This window comes from Hydractinia symbiolongicarpus, chromosome 14, assembly GCF_029227915.1.
Source record: "Hydractinia symbiolongicarpus strain clone_291-10 chromosome 14, HSymV2.1, whole genome shotgun sequence".
NCBI classification, from domain to species: domain Eukaryota; kingdom Metazoa; phylum Cnidaria; class Hydrozoa; order Anthoathecata; family Hydractiniidae; genus Hydractinia; species Hydractinia symbiolongicarpus.
Genome location: NC_079888.1, coordinates 6,333,975 through 6,356,844, shown reverse-complemented (window position 1 = coordinate 6,356,844; position 22,870 = coordinate 6,333,975). Strand labels below are relative to the sequence as shown.

The 22,870-nt window shown below is 33.8% G+C and overlaps 1 protein-coding gene across 1 annotated transcript; it reads left to right on the top strand.

Annotated features, from left to right (window-relative positions):
- Nucleotides 1-197: 197 nt before the first annotated feature.
- Nucleotides 198-15,098, top strand: LOC130626172 (polynucleotide 5'-hydroxyl-kinase NOL9-like). The gene is made up of 15 exons (XM_057441277.1): nucleotides 198-554; nucleotides 7,615-7,678; nucleotides 7,851-8,015; nucleotides 8,242-8,427; nucleotides 9,004-9,103; nucleotides 9,201-9,288; nucleotides 9,527-9,658; nucleotides 10,083-10,222; nucleotides 10,524-10,686; nucleotides 10,766-10,837; nucleotides 13,319-13,478; nucleotides 13,726-13,797; nucleotides 13,875-13,953; nucleotides 14,344-14,474; nucleotides 14,890-15,098. The coding sequence occupies exons 1-15, from the start codon at nucleotides 235-237 to the stop codon at nucleotides 15,025-15,027; spliced, it is 2,010 nt and encodes a 669-aa protein (XP_057297260.1). The 5' UTR covers nucleotides 198-234; the 3' UTR covers nucleotides 15,028-15,098.
- Nucleotides 15,099-22,870: the final 7,772 nt, after the last annotated feature.

Sequence of the window (22,870 nt, the reverse complement as noted above, 5' to 3'; positions counted from 1 at the left end):
TTTAATTTGCTGTAGAAAATAATATTAGTGTTTAGGGTATTGTAGGATACTAGTCGTTAGCCCGTACCATTTTGCGTGACAGACAGACAGACAGACGGACGGACAGACGTATACGGGCATTATAATATAGATTATAATCTAAATTTAATTTGATGGTGTGAAAAATCTTTTTTGCTGATGCTGCCCTAAAATTTTTGATTAACTTTTTTATAAATTAAATTAGAAATCAAAACAATGCTTGGAAAAAAGAAACGAAAGCGTGGAAGACCTCCAACAATTAAGATAGAAGAAAGTTCACCATCTACCTCCACATCAAAGACAGCATCATTTGCTAAAGATGTTGAACAGAAAATATTGCGGACTGAAGAAATCGTTCTTATCGAAGATTTTATGGTGAAAAAACGAAAACAGAGACACCAACAGTCTAAATCAAAGGATGATTGTGTAGTCAAACAGGAGGTGGTAATTCAAAGTACTAAGAAGGATTTAAATGAAATTGAAAGTAATGATAATCAGGATAAAGATCGAATCAAAGTGATGAAGGAGGAAGTTTGGTGGGTTTTGTCTGTATTTAGCTTGCACAAACAATAAGCATTATACTAGAAAACAGAATTTTCTTTAAAATTAGTTCCGTTAAAAAAATTAAAATTTTAAAATCTTTTCCTACAAAATTTATGTCTTCAATGAGCGTACAAGATATTTAATTTTTTTGACACTACTGTTAACTTGGGACACAGTAATTTTGTGACGAGAGTTACGCACCAGAATTCAGCTTACGCTGAACGCTGAGAACTGAGAAAGTGGCAAGGAATATCGAAGATTTAAGTTGCGGCTCTAGCTCTGTAATTTCACATGTGGAATACAGTATCGATTTTAGTGAAACAAGTGTTGTAAAGAATTCTTCACTTTATTGGATGATAAGTTAAAAGACAATAAATGTATTACGCCACACAAAGATTTTGAAATCTTTGTGTGGCGTAGTTTTGCAATTTCCACATACATAAATAAAACGTTATTTTTAAAAAAAAATGTTCTTGTAGATATTTTCAAAACAACTTCTTTTAATCAAAATTCATATGTATGTTGCAATAAAAATATATTGGGCTTAATTCCCCTGTAGTTTAATTGATGTTCATAAATCTTCCAAAGATTCAAGGCTCACAACATGGTTTACAATCCTGTTCATATTTTTTTCCAAAAATGCAGTTTTTTGTCTGTTTTTCAAAATGACTTTTCAGGTAGATGTGTAGGATGGGTGAGGAATGTTTAAAATATGCTATCGTACTTTCTGCAATGTCAGTATTATCGAACTATTAACATGGCGACTTTGCAGAAGAGATCCATGAAATGGAGAAAGGCTGTGTTGACGTCAATTGTAACAGTTTGAGGTGTTGAATCTAACCAAATAACCTAAAATACTAATTCCTAAGTCAACATTGACAAGTTAAAAATGCATTCTTAGGGAAATCCAGGAATAAAAAAACACCTGTGCCACAATTGAAACAATATTAGAGAATTTGTGCCCACATTTTTTTTTTTAATTCACTTTATAGAGCCCCTACAGTACTGTGAAAAGGCTTGTTAACATTGTGTTCGTGTAACGAGCGTGGTGCACACGAACCACGATAACATTGTGGTCTTTATATATAACAAACATTCAAACATTCTATCGTGGCCACCACGCTAATATTATTATCTCCACAAAGGATCGTGTTTCCCACAATTATTTTTGCGATCTCCACAATTTTTATAGCCAGTATAATTTAATTTTTTTTCTTTTCAAAAAATTTTTTTATTAAAGTTAGTTTGTTTGTTTCAGGTTTTATCAAGTTAAAAAAGCATATTCGTACTTTTTGCTTGGTGTATACTTTTTCGTCATGGACGCGATTGTATTTTTACAAAATGTCATTTGTCTAGAAAAGTTAAATTTGTCCTGGGCAATAGAAATGCTTTTTTAGATTGCATTTTAAAAGTTTGAAAACGAAAAACGGCGTTAGAAATATTTTTTTACATCATGTTTTAATCATGAACGATTAAAATCTATTATTTAGCTAGCTTTATGACAACGAATTAAAACAAAAAATGTTAATTTATTTTTTTGCTGTCGGTTTTTGTTTTAATCCTATTGGTACTGAGTGAAAAAATCTGGTGTAACACAGAGAGGGCACTTTAACAACACCCCCCAGATAATTTTTTATTGGAATGTGCTATGAATATTTTTTTTGGCAACGGAATATTTAACCATATTACTACCATATTATGAAAAAAAAATATGAAAAATTATTTTAATAATAGTCTCTACAGCATTTTTGTATTTGAGGTATGTCAAGAAAAAAAGAATTTTGGCTGAAAATCCTGAGAAAAAAAAGCAAAATTTTCAAATTTTGCTTGTACATAATGAATTTAACAAGCTTGATATTGAATTATCTTTTTCTGACTTCAAAGGCTTGTATAATCAGGAAATATAAACAAAAAGGAATATAAATTTACATATGTTGTGTATGTACAAGTTTTTTGTTATCATTGGTTACATGTTTTGCATTTTTGCACTAAGTGAGTTTCGCATGTATAGCGAGAACATCCCTGGCAGATAGATCGGTTACTTAATAAAATTTCCTCTTTTTCGTGTAACCTGCACCAAAGCTTCCTCTACACAAATGTAACATCTTCCTCTCATGTCGCTCAATGTTGGCCCTAACTCAGCGTTTGCGGGCAGTTCTGGCTGTGGAGAACGTCCAATAATAAGTGCAATTTTACTTTTCATAAGCCAACTCAACCTTTCTGTCTTTCTCTGTAGCAAGTTCAAAACCATATTTAAATGAGTCTTGTTTCAACGGGTCCATCCCAGTGTTCAATGCGAGTATCGTTGACGAATTTACCCGCGCCATTTCCAATAAATATGTGAATGCGACCATTGTCCATTTTCTCCATTTTGTTTTACATGAAATCCTATTCGCTGGTCAACAATCTCGGTTCCGCCCTTTGTAAAATCATACAATTTGTATGTTCCAAACTTTTCTTTCTTGTCGTCCTTTGTGAGACCCATAATTGGTTTAGTCGTTGTCAGCATCAGTACATTTTTTCCCCGTTGATGTTTTCCCAACGTAAAATATTGTAAGTGGTCCATCTTTTTGCCAGTACACCTCTGTTGTCAATTGCTCCCTATTTCTTACTTCTTAGAGGTCTGTTGGAATACCTTTACGGTTGATCTGTAGTGTACCAATACTAGTTATGCTCTTTTCGTACAACCACATTTCCAAGCTGAGTGAGGTATACAATCTGTCAAAGGAAATGTTTCTCCCATTCAACTGAACCTTACTCTCTAGCCTTTCCACCAAATACTTCACGATATTCTCAGTTCCTTGAATGTAGTATGCACTCCCTTTTTCCACAGGCTTTCCACTATATGGCATAGTAATGAAAGTGTACGGATAGCGAGAGGCATTGACAGATTTGAACAATAATCCGTATTTTGCAGGCTTATTAGGATTGTACTGCTTGAATCCAATCTGAGTTCGCATTGGATATAAAGTTTTATCTAATGACAAATAATCTCCTGGCACAACACAAGTCATACATTTGTTGTTGAATTATTCAAAAACTTCACAAAATGCTGCAAATCGATCAAACTTCCATCGTTTGTCGCTCATACTTTCATTGTCAAATGATATGTTGGACAAAATAAAAGTAAAACGACTTCTTGACACAGAAAATATTGGTGGGCCATATTTATTCGAAAACAGTTTCTCAACATTTAGAGTATTTAGCTGGTATATCCCCTGATATAAGAACAGTCCGATAACAGCATTCACTTCAAAATCATTTGTGATTTTTAAAAAATTATAATGGAAATTTTCTTTTAAAAAGTTTTCTCGAAGTTTATCAATCAGCCGATTGATCTTCATATTCGTATATTCCACTATGCTGCTTACCATATCAGGAATAAGAAGCAATTGGAAAGCTTCTTGACTTGTTTTGGCATTTTTCGCTGTTGGCTGTACACCTTGTCTGCCAGTTGATTTACAAATGTATATACGTAACATCGTAATCTCTGTTACGATCAATCTTTACAACCCTTTCTATTTCGTTATGCTGCACCGAAATGGGATATGGTTTGTAATTGTTCATGTAAGTGCAGAATTAAAACTGTTAACTAATCAATTCTTTATCAATTGACGTTTTCGCAGTCGTTCTGGTTGTACATCTTCTACTTCTTCTTCTTCTACTTCTCTATCTTCACCTTCTCTATCTTCACCGTCTTTGTCATCTACTTCTCCATCTTCACCGTCTTCCACTAAAATAAAATAATATTTTCAGCACTGCTGTGTATCACTGAAAATACACCCTCGTATAAAATAAGGAATAAGAAATATTAGCTTACCATCATCTCCATTTAGATCATTCAAATCTACCACTTCTTCTTCGCTATCGTTATCATCATTTTGTTCTTTGACAAATCTAAGAATATCTGCCACTGCCTCTTCGGCCGTAATACGTACTTTTTAGGAGGCATCGTAAATAACTAAATAATTTTGTTTCTATACAACTAAAAAATGAAAGACAAATAAGCAATAATATATATTCAAGTGATTAGCTACATATAGTGAATATGATATTAGACTTCCAAAAACGCTTTATAAAGATTTTGGCACAAAGCTATTGAACCGCCTGGCGATTCAGCCAGCATCGAACTGTGTCTTTAACTTTTGGTGGCCTTTTATTATTATTATTACTGTATTATTATCAACAAAAATCACCCCCAAAAATATTATAAATATCGAATAATGATAATTCATGAAAATTGAAAAATGGCGATTTTTCATATATTTTGACGTGCCGTGACAAATTTGGTACTGGAACCGAACCGCGACATTTTTTTATAAATGATGCCGTGGTGAAAAAATAATAAAAGTCATAAAAACTTGGTACGACACAACAGATAATTAACAAATGGCGGATAAAAATGACAAGGAGGGCAGTGCAAAAATAGCCCTCTCGGTGCAAACATGATCGCGTGGTCCACAATTGTTAAAAAAATACGCATCGTGGGCTATCGTGATTCGTGCGTAACATGAAATAAACACGAACCACGATGTTAACAAACCTTTTCACAGTACTGTGGTGTAAAAGTGCAACACATTTTTTTTTCACCGTAGGAAGTAAGCTATAGCAAATACTGCAGAATTACATTATCACACTGAATGAACATAGTGGCTGTGTTGTACCATGTTGTGTTCACTTCGATGGTCTACCATTTTGTAGCTCCAGACTGTCTTTCCACCGGGGGTTATCTTTTCTCCATAACGATTGTTAAAACAGGGGTCATTTATTTCTTTTTGTCTTCAAAGCCATTTTTTGCACGTGTTTTTAACAAAGAATATTTTTTTTTACCGAATGACTTTACTGAAGGACTAACTATTCTTTTTCATCATAATCATCATCATTCTTGGCTTACCGTCCGTTTTCCATGCTAGCATGGGTTGGACAGGGTATATTAATGACCCTCTTCCAATCTGATCTAGACTGTGTTAGATCTAAACTCAATTTCCTCTGTGTCAAGTCTGTCCTTATAACCTCCTGCCAAGTCTTTCTCAGTTTTTCTCTGGGCTTTGCCCCAGGAACTATCAAGTCTCTACACTTTCTTACCAAATTATCCCCCTCCATTCTTTCCAAGTGCCCCAGCCAATTTAATCTTCTTATCTGGATAACATCTTTAATTCTACGGATACTTAGGCTGCTTCTTAGCTCATCTGAACTCTTTCTGTCTCTCAGACTGGCGTTACACATTCACCTAACTAGTCTCATATCATTCCTTTCTACTCATATCATTCCTTTCTAAACGGTCAAGATCTTCCTGCTTCACTGCCCATGTCTTACTACTGTACAACATAACACTTCTTACACAGGCCTGATACAACCTAGCTTTTAAGTCAATTGACAAGACTCTGCTAGTCAACAAAGGAAGTAACTCCCTGAACTTTCTCCAAGCAGAACCTATCCTGAAAGTAACACTTCTTCCAACACCCCCTTTACTGCCCAACATATCACCTAAGTAACAGAAGTTCTCAACTATCTCTAAGAAGCCACTGTTGTACATCATTGAAGTTGGAAATACTCTATAATCTCACCTTTGCAACGCTTGCATACAAACCGGATGTCAGCTCTTAATCTTCCACCAATACTACTGCACTTCTTATGTACCCAATGCTGACAAAAAATTGAGTTACTACCAACCCCTTTCCTGCAAGCTCCACAATGCCACTTTCCAAGACTTTGCTCTGTTCACCCTTAGCCCTTTCTCTTCTAGTCCTTTCTTCCACTTCTCAAACTTTTCAACTAATTCTTCCATCGACTCTCCTATGAGAACCAAATCACCTGCATACATACAATAACTCCCATGGACAACCTGTTCTGAACTCCATCGACAGCGCTTTTAAGACTGGAACAAACAACAAAGGACTAAGTACAGAACCCTGATGTACACCAACATTTACATTAAATACATCACTAAGTGAATCGTTAATCCTGACACGACTTCTAGCATTGATGTAAATAGACTGTACCATTGTAACTAGCCACTCATCCACACCTAATTTTCTCATAACCCACCAAATAACTTTACGTGGCACTCTATCAAAAGCTTTCTCTAAATCTACAAAGGCAAAATAGATATTCTTTGTCTTTCCTAAATACTTTTCCTGAAGCTGTCTGAGTAAAGATATTGCATCTGTAGTGCTACGCCCTGGAACAAAACCTTCCCTAAGTAACTTATCAATCACTCTTTCAATAACTTTCATTACTTGATCAACCAACTTCAAACCTCTATAGTTACCTCTTTCTAATGCATCACCCTTGCCCTTGAAACAATTCACTATTACACTTGACTGCCACTCACTCGGAATAGCAACTTCCTTTATAATCTGATTAGCAAGACTTGTAATGAGCTCAACTCCAATATATCCAGATGCTTTTACCATCTCTGCAACAATACCTGATACTCCTACAGCCTTGCCAATCTTCAATTTCCTAATAGCCTCCACTACCCATTCTGTCTGTCTCTGCATAGCTGGCCTTTCTACAACATCATCAGACAAATTATCCTCATCTCAATCAAACTCAGTGATAAGCAACCTGTGATAACAATTCTTCCAAGCTGCCCTTTCCTCTTCTTTTTTCTTTTTTTTCTTTTTTTTCAAAAAACAAATAGAATAAAAATAAAGAAAAAATTAAATTGCAAATAACCAATGCCAAAACATTCTTAACATACGATTGCCGGTTAACATTTGTTTTTCAAGAAAGGAAAATGATATTTTTCAAAAAAAGAATTCTCGTGGAGCTTTTTTTATACAGTTTCAATATAATATACTCGTAAACAAGTAATATTAGAATTATACTCAAGAATAATATTCGAAGTTGTGAAACCATAAGAAGACACTAAACAAGCTTTAATGAAAAATGCTCAGTGTTTAAATTGTTCAAAATAAGGAAATTAATGCTTGTGGGTCTTTAAAAGGGATTGAAGGGATCTTTGAAATTAAGCATTTTTTTCAATACTTTTTTAAACATGATTGTAGTTATACTTCACGAAACTACTTTTGAGTTTGTTTTTTATAGCTACTTAACAAATTTACTTAATCCTGATGGTCCAGTGAGTTTGCTGTGTCTTAATCAAAATCAGGTTAGTTTTAATATTTTTAATATTGCTTATATTTCAGTGGGGTGTTGCATTTTTTTTATTTTTAAAGTTGTATAACTTTTATAAAGTTATACGTATTTTGAAACAGTTTTTACTCTATTGTCTCTCAATACTTAAGTTATAACTTAACCCGTAACTGACTCTCTTCATTTAGAATGTTGCACTTGATGGATATGTTGAAATAGCTGTTTTGCTTGGAGCTGTTGAAATTAATGGTTATCAAATCAATGGAAGCCCTGATCCACAGTTTTACGATGTGTTTTCTCCAACTTTGTCCAGCTTGCAATATTTAAAGGATGTATCGCCTTGCAAACCATCGGTATTATTTGGAAGCACAAAACCTTTATTTTCATTATAATTTTAAAAAAGTTCAATTTAATGTGCATTTTTGAAACTGATTAAAGAATTATAAAAATTGTAAAAAGTTACTGGTTTTAAGTGTAATTTCTTAAACAAAACGACAAAGATGAATATAAAATATTATTGCATTCCTCAATCAATGGTTTATTTCAACTCGTCCTTTAACCATCTCACATTTTTTATAGATTGAAGCTGTTAAAACACTTCGAGAAAGTTTAAACAGTCTTCTCAAGGAAGAACAAAAAACATTTTTTGAAACAAAAGATGCAGAAGAAATAACTTCCTATATACTAATGAAGAAAATGAAAACACACTTGCCGCCTTTGCTTTCAAAACTAAACAACTATCAAGACTTGAAGGAAATACCACAGGTTAAAAAATTTGAGTGTTCTTGCTGCTTTCTTTCTAATAATGTTATTGTTTTATTGATTGTTCTTAGCCAGCAAAAAAATCTGCTTTTGACTGTCCATTTTTTTTTGGTGATGTGTAATCTAAGTAAACAACATTTAAACTATAATCGTGGCACCTTTTGAACTTGTTTGAATTCCAAAAATTTTCTTTTACGTCTGCAAAGACATGACTATCCAGAAAGATCAAGCATACCAGAGGTAGCATGTAACAATTAGCGTTTTTGGATCTAACCAAATAACAACTGATCCTTAGTCCAAATCCTGCTGAGAATATTCACAAGTAAAATTTTATGAATTTAAAACTTACCACACAAATAATTACATGTGGCAACGATATTTTATGACGACATGATTTCAGTGTGATTCCAGTGCAACAGTTAAAATTTTAAGGCTTTTAATTATTTCCCAGTTAAACCGTGTTAACTGTTTTAATTCTATTTATGTATGAAATCTTAAAATGGCTAACATCTTATATGTCTCTTTATAAAGTTAGAAAAACAGAATGGCTACAACACAAAGTATGTCTCACTTTGTTAGGTATTTTCAGAGCCCTTCGAATTACCTGTTTTACAAACTGATGAATGGAGGGATATCATCTGTGATATGGATGTTGATATATCAAAAAGAAATCCCCATGGTATGAGTTTTTTATTTGTTTTTATTTACATGAAGTTTATCTAGATTTTTTATTGAAAAGGAACATACTATTTTACATTGCTAACCCGATAATTTAGAGTGTCAGTGTTCTGTTTTACTTTGTGGAGGGAAAGATGTTGGAAAGTCAAGTTTTTGTCGTTATATAATCAACAAGATGTTGTGCAAGTATGTATAAAGTCTTATCATGGATTTTAGAGACAAAAAAAAACTACATTGTAGAAGCTGTTAGACTCGAAAAAATATCACACTTAAAAATTTTTAAAAATGTACCTACAATTGTAGCTGGCAGCAAACTCCATTTCTGTTGTGTTTTTTTGTCATAAAAATCCCTGATTCTTAATTCTAGTCATGAAAATTCTTATGTACATAATTGATTTTTTTTTAAAGATCTATTTATTTTTAGACACGGTGCAGTATTTTATTTGGAATGTGACTGTGGTCAAACTGAATTTACACCACCAGCTATCCTTTCACTAGTCAAAGTTACAAAGCCATTACTTGGTCCACCATTTACCCATCAACAAAAGCCATTAAAGTATGTTGATAATCTTTTTCTATTTGCCTAGTTTAATCCTCCAAACACTGTTTGGTGCTTTTTTAACTTGCCTATTTTGCCTATATTTATATCAGATTTGTTGCCAGTTCATAGTTGTCGTCGTCCTCAAATTCCTCTGCATCAAGTCTGTCAAGTATTAAAAAGTGAATTTGCAAAGAAAAACACAAAAATTTTTATGTTTACTAATTAATAGCCTTTTAATAGAGCGTCCTCTTCCAGTGTTGGCACTTTTGTGGGGTTACACGGTGCCGTCCTTTCCATTCAAAGTTTTAAATGCACTAGAACGCCTTTGCAGGACCTTTAATGCCAGTAACACTAGAAGCTAAAGAGGCTAGCCTAACTAATAGTAATAATTAAAAAAAATACGCTTGTGCAGAAATAAGTTTATAGATTTATCTTACAGATCATACTTTTATGGTCACATATCTCCACAAGATGCTCCAACAGAATATATTAACCTCATTAAAAAATTGTTTGAAACATATCAAAAGGAATATCTTAATGTTGGTCCATTAGTGATTAATCAACAAGGATGGGTGCGAGGTAATTTTTACCCAATAACACTTTTTTATTAGTGTATTTTTATTAGTCTTCGCAAAATAAACAATACTGCATCGATGTGAGTGTTACAATCAATTTTGTTGTTGGATGAGTGCATTTTTAATGATTTACATTTGCACAATAAAAGCATCATAATATTATCAATGTATTGTATTGTTTGTCCTTTTTTCTAAGAAGATAATTCAATCAATGTAGTACAGATTTTTCTTATGCCAAGAGGCTTTATTTATTCGTTCACCAGTGTTGTTGTAACACACATTACCCTTTTGGGTATTACTTTTAGGCCTTGGATTATCATTACTTGTTGATTGCATACGTATAACTTCTCCCTGCTTTACCATTCAAATCGATTCCAATACAGTGGAATCCCGAAACCTTGCAAATGATTTAAGCAAAGACTTTGTAGATTCTCAATCTGGCTGGAGTATAAGCCAAGATTATGAAAGGTATAAAAAATAGATAAAAGGATAAGTAAAATGTTAGTTGAAAAATATATTTTCTCTTTTTCAATATTTTTTATTTTAGTATAAAACGCTCTCATCCATGTATTTATTTGAAACTCAAAAATGCCAAGGTGTTGGATAAAGTAAATTCTGTGTAAGTATACCCAATTAATAAATTAATTAATTCATCGGCAAATAAATAATTTGAATAAATGTTATGCAAGTAATTCAAAATTTTATGTTGTCTACTACATCTTAAAAAGTCTTTAAATCTATCGCCCATTAACATTTCTGTTTTACTTCAAAAATCTAAATTAAGGGTTGTAAAACAACCTAAAGTTATTTTAATCAAATAAAACATCTGAGAACTGCGTAGTTAAAAATATATATGAGAACAGTGCTAGGTAAAATCGTGTAAATACAAATACTTGGAAAGGTCGTTTAATGTTGGAATGTTGTGTCAAATCTTCCATGTACTTGGATTTATGTTTATCAGATCCCAAAGTAATCGGAGTTCAGTATTGCATAATATTCTCACAATAATGATGCCAATGTTCACAATATTTAAATCAAAACTGAGTTTAATTTAAAAAATATTGCAGGGAAATTTTTTGTTTTTCTTAAATGTGTTTTGAAGGGTTTAGAATTAAAACAAAAAACTCTTTTAACCAAAACATAGCATTCTCTCAGTGAAGAACCATTTTGAATACTTTACATCAATTAAAAAAACATGGGAGACGGAACTTAATTATGTGGAAAAATAAACAGAACAGCTTTAAATTTAAACACGATTTGGTTAAAAGTAAAAGCACGATATCATTTAACACTAGAGAAGATTACAGTTTATATTTACAGAATAATAGGGAGGAATTGATGGAATAGGAGAACTATCTACGATAGATGCAAGTGCCATATGTCAGTCGCCGTCTGCACCGAAAAAAATTAAAAATGACTTTTAAATTAAACGGGGTGAATAGAAAAAATAAAAAAACAAGTGAAATAGTTAATTAAAGCGTGCTATCAACTGCTTGTACAACAGTGGAGGATGATCCTACTCCGATTTATTGGAAACAAGAGACAACCAAAATCTTAATTGTGGAATATAAGAAATCCGTCTACAAATTTAAAATTTAAAGTACAAAGCAAAAGAAGTATGGCAAATTATAGCGCACAAAGTTAAAAGGGAATTATTAAAGTTAAACTATACAAATTTTTTATCTTGGCAACAATGCAACTCAAGATGAAAAACTATTACCAAAATATACAGGAAAACAGTCGACCATAATAATAAAACAGGAAATGATAAAAAAAGTTGCCAATTTTATGAGGAACTAAAAATTGTGTATGGTTATCGGCCAAACCTTAAGCCTGTGTGCACCGTTAGTTAGTCGAGTAATGTTTGAAGAAAAATTGCAGTCGATGAGGAAGAAGTTGATGAAATTGAAAGTGAACAGGAAGAGGAAGATGTCGAAGTTGGCAAGGTCAAAAAGACACAGCTTGTATGCTGCATCGCCAACCATAAAGGTGCCATTGGGTGCCATGGTACGTGGATCATTACTGATCTGTTGCAGAAGGTTGCTATTGTCAAATACCCTAGCATCGTGTACAGAACCAGGCCACCTTGTATACAATCTGTAAATCTCATGTTATGGTCGCACACTCCCTGAAGAATTATTGACGAAAAGCCTTTTTCTGTTGATATAATTTTCTTTACAAAATGATTGGCCTGATATCTTAATGTGCGTGCCATCTATCGCCACAATCACAACTTCCACCCCCTTTAGAAGTTTAAAGCCATTAGCTACTTCGATTATGGAGCTTCCAGACAATACATAATTGCCTTTCATACACGACATATAATTCTGAGTACTGTTGACTCGGTAACATCGAAGCGATCAGCAATTCTACAAAGTGGTTTCTTTAATGAACAATACCACAAAAAAAATACATGCTTGTTACGGCAACTTGACCATCAGTCTTTCACCACTATTTGATTTGAAAAACTGATTGAAGTTGCCAATCTTTAAACACAATGATTCGACTGATGTTTTTCTCATCCTAAAATGGCTTTTAAATGTGTCATTGGTATGCAAGGGTATTACTGTCTCAAAGTATCCTGGTATCTTAACAGCATAGACACGGTCGGTAGGGCTAATTGCAGCAACCAATGGTACAATTAATTTATTGATATCCTCCACATACCTTTTTAATTTTCTACTTTGCTGCGCTTTTGAAACAGCCATATTTGTTTACAAAATGAGCTGTGGTTTCCTAATTATGCAAAAATTATGCAAAAAATAGAAGCTATATTTTTAAACCACATAAAAATGTCGGAGCAGTTGGATTCGGTTCTGTGTTGTTTTTTTGGTCACCAGAGCAGTTGGAGCATACAGATTTGAATCTCAAGTATAAAAGAAATAGCCCCTAGATACGTTGTGAAAAACAAAAAAAGCTTGATAACATTAAATCTTTTTATTCTCCTTCCTATGAAAAATCAGGCTGAGGATTATTCTTAGGATATTCTTAAATTTAAGTAAAAATCAGCCGTAAGAGAGATTCTTATAAAGCATATTGTTATAAAAGAGCTGGTAGTTGACTTTTTAGGCTAACATTGTTAAAACAATTATTTTTGTAGAAAAAACAAATCTCTTACATCCAGAAATCTTGCACTGACGGCATATTTCAGTGATATGTTTGAAAAGCATCAAAACGTACCCATGCCTCCATCTTTGTCAGCATTAACACCTTATCGTGTCAAATGGTGTGATGTAGCTATACACTGCTTGCATCAAAATGTAAGTGAAAATTAAATAGCCTGCATTTAATAAAGTGTAAATATTACACTGCACTGAAGATGTTTTAAATAAAATGAAAAGCTTATGCATATAAATAATTTGTTGAAATGTTTTTTTTTAATTTTATTGCTAAACAGTTAAAATAATAGACTGAAGCATGACATTGTTTCTCTGCAGTAGAGTTTAAAAAATAACTTTAACCCTCTTGTCTTGTTTTTACATTTTCATACAACTTTACCAAGTTTAGATTTCATTTGATCTATTGATGTATGCTTTAAACATGACAGTTGTTTGTTTGGCTCAAGTTGACAACAACATTGTGAGTTTTGTAGTTTATAATTTAAGGTGAAAAACAAGAATGTCTTGGATACTATGAGTATCTGTGTTACAATTTAGATAGGGCCATCAGATGAGCTAAATCCACATCTTCCACTACAGTTACTGGAACAACCTCAAGCAGAATTTCTTGGCTTAGGTAGTTAAAGTAACATTTTTAATATAGATTGCTAAAGAGACACTTTTTAGATGTATTGGGACTGAGAGACACCTTTTAAAATATGTTGTATATTTTTTTCAGTCTTTTGCAAATATTTTAAGGCTTGTAAATTCATTTTCCACAAAAGTTAAAAAAATCCAGAAGTTAATGCTATATTGCACTCGGTACTGTGTGATAACTAGTACTTATTATTTTGTGACTTCTATTGTTAGTTATATTGTATCTGTGTATTTGACTTAGTGAAGTTAAACAATCTGAATACAACATAAATTATTTCATTGCTTTGCAATGGAAGGCTGTATTTTTTTCCTCAAAAACACAGGATAATCTCTAGTTGTCACTACTAACATAGAGAATTTTTTAATTTAGGTATGATTCGTAACATTGATCCTGTGAACCATCTGTTCTATATCCTGACACCAGAACCTTTAGATGTTGTGAATAAAGTGAACGCATTGATCAAAGGAAACATTCAGTTGCCACATACTTATTTACTAGATGTAAGTAAAGATTTATCACTGATTGAAATTTTTTAACGTTGTATTAATAAGTTGCCAAATTTCTTCTCTGCTATGTCTTTGTTCAGATACTGTACTAGAGAATTCCCCTTTTCGTTGCAGGCAAGCAAATAAGTTCAATGATTAATCGCTAAATTGATTCAATTTTCAAACAAAGTTTTAAAATTTTATTTGTTTTTGTTATTTTTGTTATTGTGACTAAATTCACAACACAAATTTCTTCTAAAGTGTTTTTGGAGCATTGTTGTTACATCTTCTTTATCACAATAAGGTTTTGAAACACTAATAAAATACATTAGATTAAAAAAAATGCTTTTGGGAAAGATGTATTGATAGGTTTCCTCATTTAAAAATTATAACATTTAATTTTGATTGTATTAGCACACATTTGTTTTAGGATGAGAACAGTACACAGCCTTACTATTGTTATGACTATCCATCCCTCAGCTCAAAAATCTCAAGTGGATTAAAACCGAGGTTTAATTTGAAAAGAAAACCATCAAGACTAAAGAACAGTTTTGGTGAGCGTGCATAAGAAAGGAATTACGTACTTTTTAAAAATGTTTTTGTTTATAATATCACAGATACAATACTTTTTTAAATATATTTATATTCTTTTCTTTTAATCTACACTTTGTGGTGTGTGTAACATGGATTAGAGAGCAGTAGTATTCTTTCACAAGAAAAGATTAGAAATAGACAATGATTACCACTTCTAGCAATTAAACACCAGCAGGAAAACAAGGTTTGTTTAGTCCTATTTTAATAAAGAGGATGAGGTCTAAAATGGTGTGTCCAACGCTTAACCTATTGCTAAGTGAAAAGCATGTTTTTATCCGCTATCTTCTGTCAACGATATTATTGACCTGGCCCTGTTAAAAACATGACGATAAATCTTTTCTTGCAGTAAATGTTCATTTTATGTAAAGTCATTTGCTTAAATAATTGTAAAACATTACAGATAATTGGAGCTGATCTGGCTGACCCATATTGTCTGATAAACGTTAACAACCAATATTGTCCAAACTTATCCCATATCGTCTGGATAGGTAAAATACAATTAATTTTCAGAAACTATATCTTGTGCTAATGCAGAGTTAAGACCCTCAAGGAGGTCTTTGAGTAAAATTTACAACATAATGCAAGTTGCATCCTTATCTAGACCTTTTCGGAAAGCATGGGCAGGCACATAGCCCCTACCCATATTGCCTAAACCTTCTCCAACACCATAGACAGGCATATAGCCCTTACCCATATCGATCTTTCAGGGCATGTTATTCAAATGGTGTTTGATTATGTGGATCAGGTTTATCTGCAAAGAATCAAATGTTCCAATGTATTTAAAAAGGTCATAAATATCTCCTTCTTTTCCCAGTTTGTTTCAAGGTCAAGTTTATCCAAGACATTTGGTTTATCCAAGCCATTTGGTTTTTGTCCAAAAACAACTTTGAACGTGTCTTTTTAATGCTGCTAACAACTGTAGAGTTCAAAACAACTGAATATAAGTACAAACTAACATTTCCATACGTTTCCCAGCTTTTTTAGATTTTAGACAGCTTTTTTAATCTGAAACAACTAAGATTCCTACAATATAGTATTTAAAAATTATATGTCACAAACATGCACTCACACTGTATTTCGAAAGGCATTTAGAACAGCAACAAGTTTTTGTATCCAACTCTTTGCCACTTATTATGGTCTGAATTGTTGTGTTTCCTTGCGTGACTAAACCTGAACAAAACAGTAGCCGTTACACACTAATAAAAACAGCAAAATTCAATGTAGCCAAAACAATCTGCAGTAGAAAAAACATATTTTTTTCCTTAAGTTGTACTTTTGTTTATGCTTAATTGTAAAAGGTTCCAGTACTATCAATTATGCTTTAAAATTTAGAAATATGTTGCGTTTTTTCTATAGTTAAAATTTGCGTGAAACAATTCGCTTAAAAAAATCAATAAACAAAGAGTTCCTGATATTGGCCACATGATCAAAAAACCTATCAAAAAACACGGAAATCTAACCTAAATACATGGTATTCATTAACTGATCGAAACCAGTACACAGATCTGGGATAAAAGCAAGATTTATATCAGGAAGTTTTTTCTTCAAGTGTGTTCATCTAATTATGGCTATATTCTGCCTGTACTTCAGTACATAGCTCTTTTAAAATTTAACTTAATACTTTGTAAGATTTAAAATTGGAGGAGCTAAGAGAAACTGTTCTTTTTTAAATTTTTCAAGAAGAAAAATGTAACAATTTTTCTTTTCTATCCTGCTTGATGTTCGAATCATGATTTATTCATTGGTTTCAGAGGTCCAAAGCATGCATGCACACACGCTTGTTTTATTCCTTTTTTTTAAATATGTTGCATAAGAAGCATAAATATGCTAAACCTATATTCCAAAGAAGAAGAAAATTCAGAATAAGGAGCTAGAATGTTTATATAAATTGTATTTTGTAAGAGATTTTATTTTGTAAGGGAATAAAAAAGTGCTGAAATAAAAAGCACGGAATAAACCAGAACAAATTCTTTTTCTAGCAACATATCAAAAAAACTAATATACAAGGACAAGCCAGAATAAGGAACTAAAAAGTTTTATTTGAAATTTACCACGGTTTTAATCATTTTAACATTTTACCTGATGGACATTTTTTTAAAGAAACCGGTCTATCAGAAACTCTAAGATGAAAAATTTTAAGTAACTTATAAGAAACTCCAGCAGCAGCAGAAAAAAAATCTACAAACAGCAAAATTAACTTTATCAATCCGGACACCACGGATATTTTCTGGCTTGCCTTTTGGCATTAATTAATTTTGGCATTGAATTAATTATTGCATTTAGATTATTTTTTATGTTTTTTTCAAACTCCTCCTTGTGTTCCTTCATAACCTTCTGTATTATCGTACCTACTTAGGTGAAGGGTCTCTTTAAGAGACAAGAGAGGAGTTGAACGTTCTCCACCATACCTTAGTTTAAAGGGGCGATTGTGGAATTCCCATGAAATGCCACATAGTGATGGTGTCACTTTAAAAAAACACCCAGTCCGGTCTGTGAACGGTTAGCGCTAGGAAGGGCATCCAGCTGTAAAACAATGCCAAAACTCTTTATTAATGGCCGCAAGAATAGTTGATCAGACAAACTGCGTAAACGGGGCTGGAACTCTAAGGAGTGAAGGTGTCGCGCACGGTAGGACAGATGTCAGGTGTGAGCATCGTCAGACCGTTACCCAGCTATCACATCACAAGGTAGATAACACTAGGTTGAGGATGGCTAGTGTAAATGTTGGTACTCTGAGAGGTAGAGCAGGTGAAGTAGTTGAAATGTTAGAACGTAGATCTGTTGAAGGTAGGAGGGCAAGGTATAAGCTTTTTTGGATTGGTAATAGTGATGGATATGGAGGAGCTGGCATATTCGTTGCAGAGAAGTGGGTAGAAAAAGTAATAGATGTTATGCGTGTTAATAGTCGTTTTATAGTGATAAAGTTTTTGATAGGTAATAGGATTGTCACTTTTCTGTCAGTTTATGCTCCACAGTGTGGACTCAGTGAGGAAGATAAAGATAAGTTTTATGATGAGTTAATAGCAGTCACATCAAAGTTTGGAGACACTGAACTTGTCATGGTGGGCGGCGACTTTAATGGTCATGTTGGGAAGTCATTTGAAGGTTATAGAGGTGTGCATGGAGGCTATGGATTTGGGAGCAGAAATAAGGAAGGGGAGAGATTGCTTGAGTTTGGAATGGCAACGGACATGGTGGTTTGCAACAAATCATTCAGTCAGAAACAGAGTAGGCTGATAACATATGAGTCAGGTGGTTGTAAGACACAGATAGATTACTTCCTGATTAGAAAGTCAGACAAGAAAGTGGTGAAGGACGTGAAAGTTATATCGGGGTAAGAGTGTGTTTCCCAGCATAGGTTGCTGGTTTGTGATATTATCTTGAAGAGTGTTGAAGAATCCAAGGGAAAGTACAGGCCCCGTCGAAAAGTCTGGAAGCTGAAGAAAGAGATTGTAGCAAGACAATTTAGTGCAAAAGTTCAGCAGTTAGCCCACAATGGTCAATGTGATAGTGACAATGTTGAAAGTACTTGGACTACTTTGAAGAATTGTCTTCTAGAAGCTTCTGATGATACCTGTGGGTGGACGAAAGGACCAGCTAGACATAGACAGACCTGGTGGTGGAATAATGAGGTTGACCAGTGTATAAAGGAAAAGAGGAAACTTTGGAAAGAGTGGAAGTCAGGTGGTAGTAAAAATATTTACTTAGAAGCTAAGCGTCGCGCTCGTACAGCAGTGTATAAGGCAAAATCAGAAGCAGAAAGAAACAGATTTGCAGATGTGTTAAGAAGGGAAGACCAGTGCAATGAGATATTCAAGATAGCAAAGCAAATGAAGAAGACTAATCAAGATGTTGTAGGTGAGAAGTGTACACGTAATGATGAAGGTGTTTTGGCTAGCACAGAGGAGGAGAAAAGGGTAGCTTGGAAGAATCATTATCAGAGGTTGCATAACACTGAGTTTGATTGGGACGAGGAAAATTTGTCTGATGATGATGTTGTAGAAGGGCCAGCCATGCAGATCAAGACAGAATGGGTAGTGGAGGCTATTAGGAAATTGAAGATTGGCAAGGCTGCAGGAGTATCAGGTATTGTTGCAGAGATGGTAAAAGCATCTGGATATATTGGAGTTGAGCTTATTACAAGTCTTGCTAACCAGATTATAAGGGATGGTGCTATTCCGAGTGAGTGGCAGTCGAGTGTAATAGTGAATTGTTTCAAGGGCAAGGGTGATGCATTAGAAAGGGTTAACTATAGAGGTTTGAAGTTGGTTGATCAAGTAATGAAAGTTATTGAAAGAGTGATTGATAAGTTACTTAGAGAAAGAATTGATATAGATAAGATGCAATTTGGTTTTGTTCCAGGGCGTGGCACTACAGATGCAATATTTTTACTCAGACAGCTTCAGGAAAAGTATTTAGGAAAGAGAAAGAATCTCTATTTTGCCTTTGTAGATTTAGAGAAAGCTTTTGATAGAGTGCCACGTAAAGTTATTTGGTGGGGTATGAGAAAAATAGGTGTGGATGAGTGGCTAGTTACGATGGTACAGTCTATGTACAGCAATGCTAGAAGTCGTGTCAGCATTAACGATTCACTTAGTGATGAATTTAGTGTAAATGTTGGTGTACATCAGGGTTCTGTACTTAGTCCTTTGTTGTTTATTCTAGTCTTAGAAGCGCTGTCGATGGAGTTCATAACAGGTTGTCCATGGGAGTTATTGTATGCAGATGATTTGGTTCTCATAGCAGACTCGATGGAAGAATTAGTTGAAAAGTTTGAGAAGTGGAAGAAAGGACTAGAAGAGAAAGGGCTAAAGGTAAACACAGCAAAGTCTAAAGTCATGATTAGTAGCATTGCAGCCAAGTGTGACCTTGTAGTTGGAAAGTAGCCTTGTGGAATTTGCAGGAAAGGGGTTGGTAGTAACTCAATTTTTTGTCAGACTTGCAAGCATTGGGTACATAAGAAGTGCAGTAGTATTAGTGGAAGGTTAAGAGCTGACATTCAGTTTGTATTTAAGCGTTGCAAAGGTGAGATTATAGAGAATGAAGTATTTCCAGCTTTAATGATGTAAAACAGTGGCTCGTTAGAGATAGTTGAGAACTTCTGTTACTTAGGTGATATGTTGGGCAGTGAAGGGGGTGTTGGAAGAAGTGTTACTTGCAGGATAGGTTCTGCTTGGAAAAAGTTCAAAGAGTTACTTCCTTTGTTGACTAGCAATTTCCCTAGATTCTTCAGATGTGAATTCGCCTCCATTGTCTGTCAGCATTGCTTGCATTACTCCATACTGTGCACCAACCCAATGAAGCATTATAGTATTAATGACATCACTGGGCTTTCTTGGTACTACGAAACTGTCAACCTAGACCACATATCAATGATATGTAGAATCCAACGACAACTCCAATTCTTGAGGTCAGTTGCTACTTTTTCATTAAATTCTGCTGCCATTGGTAAGCAAACAGCGCGTCAGGGTGGAGTTTTTTTGTGTGTTTTGCATAATTTGCACATTTTTCCTATCATTTTGAGCACATCCATATATTCGCTTCTCCAAATCTGGTCCTCCTTCAATAATGAGACTAACTTCATTCTTGGTGGATGAGTAAATTGTCGATGGAGTTTCAGCAACTTCTGATATAAATATTCATCATCTAAATTGGATAACTGCACTGCAAATATTTCACTAACTGAAAATTCTGAACCATTTATTTGGTAGGCAATAGTGACCAGAACTTGTATGGTTCAAAACGACAGTTTTCCCAAAGATTTCAACAGAATCATTCTTAACATTCAATATAATTTTCACCTTTTCCATTACTTTCAAAGATAGCAATAACAGGATATCAGAAGTAACAACATCGGTATGAATGGTTATCTTCTTACTGGCAAGAGTTGCAGGAATATCAAAAGCTTCTTGTGATTTCAAAATCTCACCACCACCCAATCTAAACATTCGATGACTAAGCTTTTCACATTTATTCAGGAATCAAGCCATTTTTCTCCACAAACGGTGCTTAAACATGCACAATCATGCACAATGCACGTTTAACAGCTTTATCACCAAGCAGTTGCACTTGTTGTTTAATACCTCTGGTAAAAAGACTTTCATTCTCTACGACAGCTGCTTCGGTCAAGTTTTCCCAACTGTGTGGACAATCAGCAATTAAATGTCGATACGATCCACATGATATGCAGGTTAGAACTTTACCTGCTGCATTTTTTAGATTCATTGCTATTTCCGTTGTTGTTCTGGGATAGTTCCCAAGTGAATTCCTCATCCTTGTACTCTTTCTCTTCTTCTACCTCCTTGGGGAAAGTATTGACCAGTTCTTTTGCCACTTCCATAGCTGTCACTAGCTTTTCTACAAACAAATCCAGCAGCTAGTAAAGCATCTTCGTTTTTAGCAAATACCCTGTTCACTATCTTCAGGTAATGACAAGGCATTCGCAAATACTTTGTTTCAACTTTGCTAAGTCTGTAATTTCACACCAAGCTTCTAGCTCTACACGATAACGCTCAAAAATTTTCTCTTTAGACATGGGGATTAACCTTGGCTACCATTGATAAAATTGCCAACAATGTAGATCACCACCAATCAGGGGACCAAGCCCACTATCTATTATATACACTAAAATATACAAAGTGTATATAAATTACCAGATACACCATCAGACAATATGAGCACGACCAACTTATCATCATCAGCAGGAACAGTCATCCTTTTTAATGAAAGTACGCTCTGACTTATTGCTGATACATCATTACATCAACCATTTCACCATTTACATTGAACGTCAGTTTTGAATGGTATCAAGACTGCACGTTTTCTTTTTTGGACATTGAACGACATTTCTAACACATGGTAATTGCTGTTGTGTGGTTATCGGAATATTAGTTCCGACAACCATTGCACATGTAAAACTTTTTAGCAACTAAAGATTGTGGAGGGAATGTGTACTCGATGTTTTGATGCAATATTTCTTTTGATTTCTTCATTCATCCTTTTAAATTTTGAGTATTTCGATACATGTATACATTGATGTCATTACAGTCTTGGATCTGTATATCCATAATTTCATAGGTACCTATAAAAAAGATATAATACTTTTATAACATTTTTTATTGTTTTAAAAATATTTTTTAAAGAGAACCCAATGAGTAAAATGATGACTTATATTATGGAGCTTAAAAAGTTGATTAACAAGTCTTTTTAAATTTTTCAAAAAGCTCTTTTCGTTCTCAAGATATTTACATTTAAAGAATTTTAGATTTAATTATGTTATACATAAATTCATGATGTCATATTTAAGTAATAGCAAATTTTGACATTTTCTGTCTTCAGTAATTGTTGACCTGTTAAGGGATGTGCATTGAAACTTTATCAATGCATAGATATAAAGGTAAATTGTTTAACATAAAATTTTTGGGCAAAATAATACTCGCTTACTCATCCCAGACCCAGTAATTTTTTTGCTGATGACCCCATAACTTGGGACCTGCATGTCAGTTTGCAGTCAAATTTTGTAAGTAAATATATAGGGCCTAAACAACTTTACACAGAAAAAATTATTGTAAACCAACTTGCAGATCCGAGTTATTGGTTCATCAGAAAAAAATTGAGATCCCTGGGACGAGCAAACAAGTGTCATTTGTGCAAAAAAATTATGATAATTAATTCACCACCCCAAGTCCAACTTCATTTATACCTCGGGTTCCCTTTAATGAAAACCACCCAAAATGTATTTGTGTGTGGTTTAGGTTTGCTATTCTGGTCAATCTTTTTATGAAATATCAGGTTTTAGGGATGCTATCAACAGCACG

Coding starts and splice junctions, on each gene's coding strand:
- LOC130626172 (XM_057441277.1), top strand. CDS start 235: ATGCTTGGAAAAAAGAAACGAAAGCGTGGAAGACCTCCAACAATTAAG. Junction 555..7,614: donor GTGATGAAGGAGGAAGTTTG/GTGGGTTTTGTC, acceptor TGTTTTTTATAG/CTACTTAACAAATTTACTTA. Junction 13,479..13,725: donor TACACTGCTTGCATCAAAAT/GTAAGTGAAAAT, acceptor TACCAAGTTTAG/ATTTCATTTGATCTATTGAT.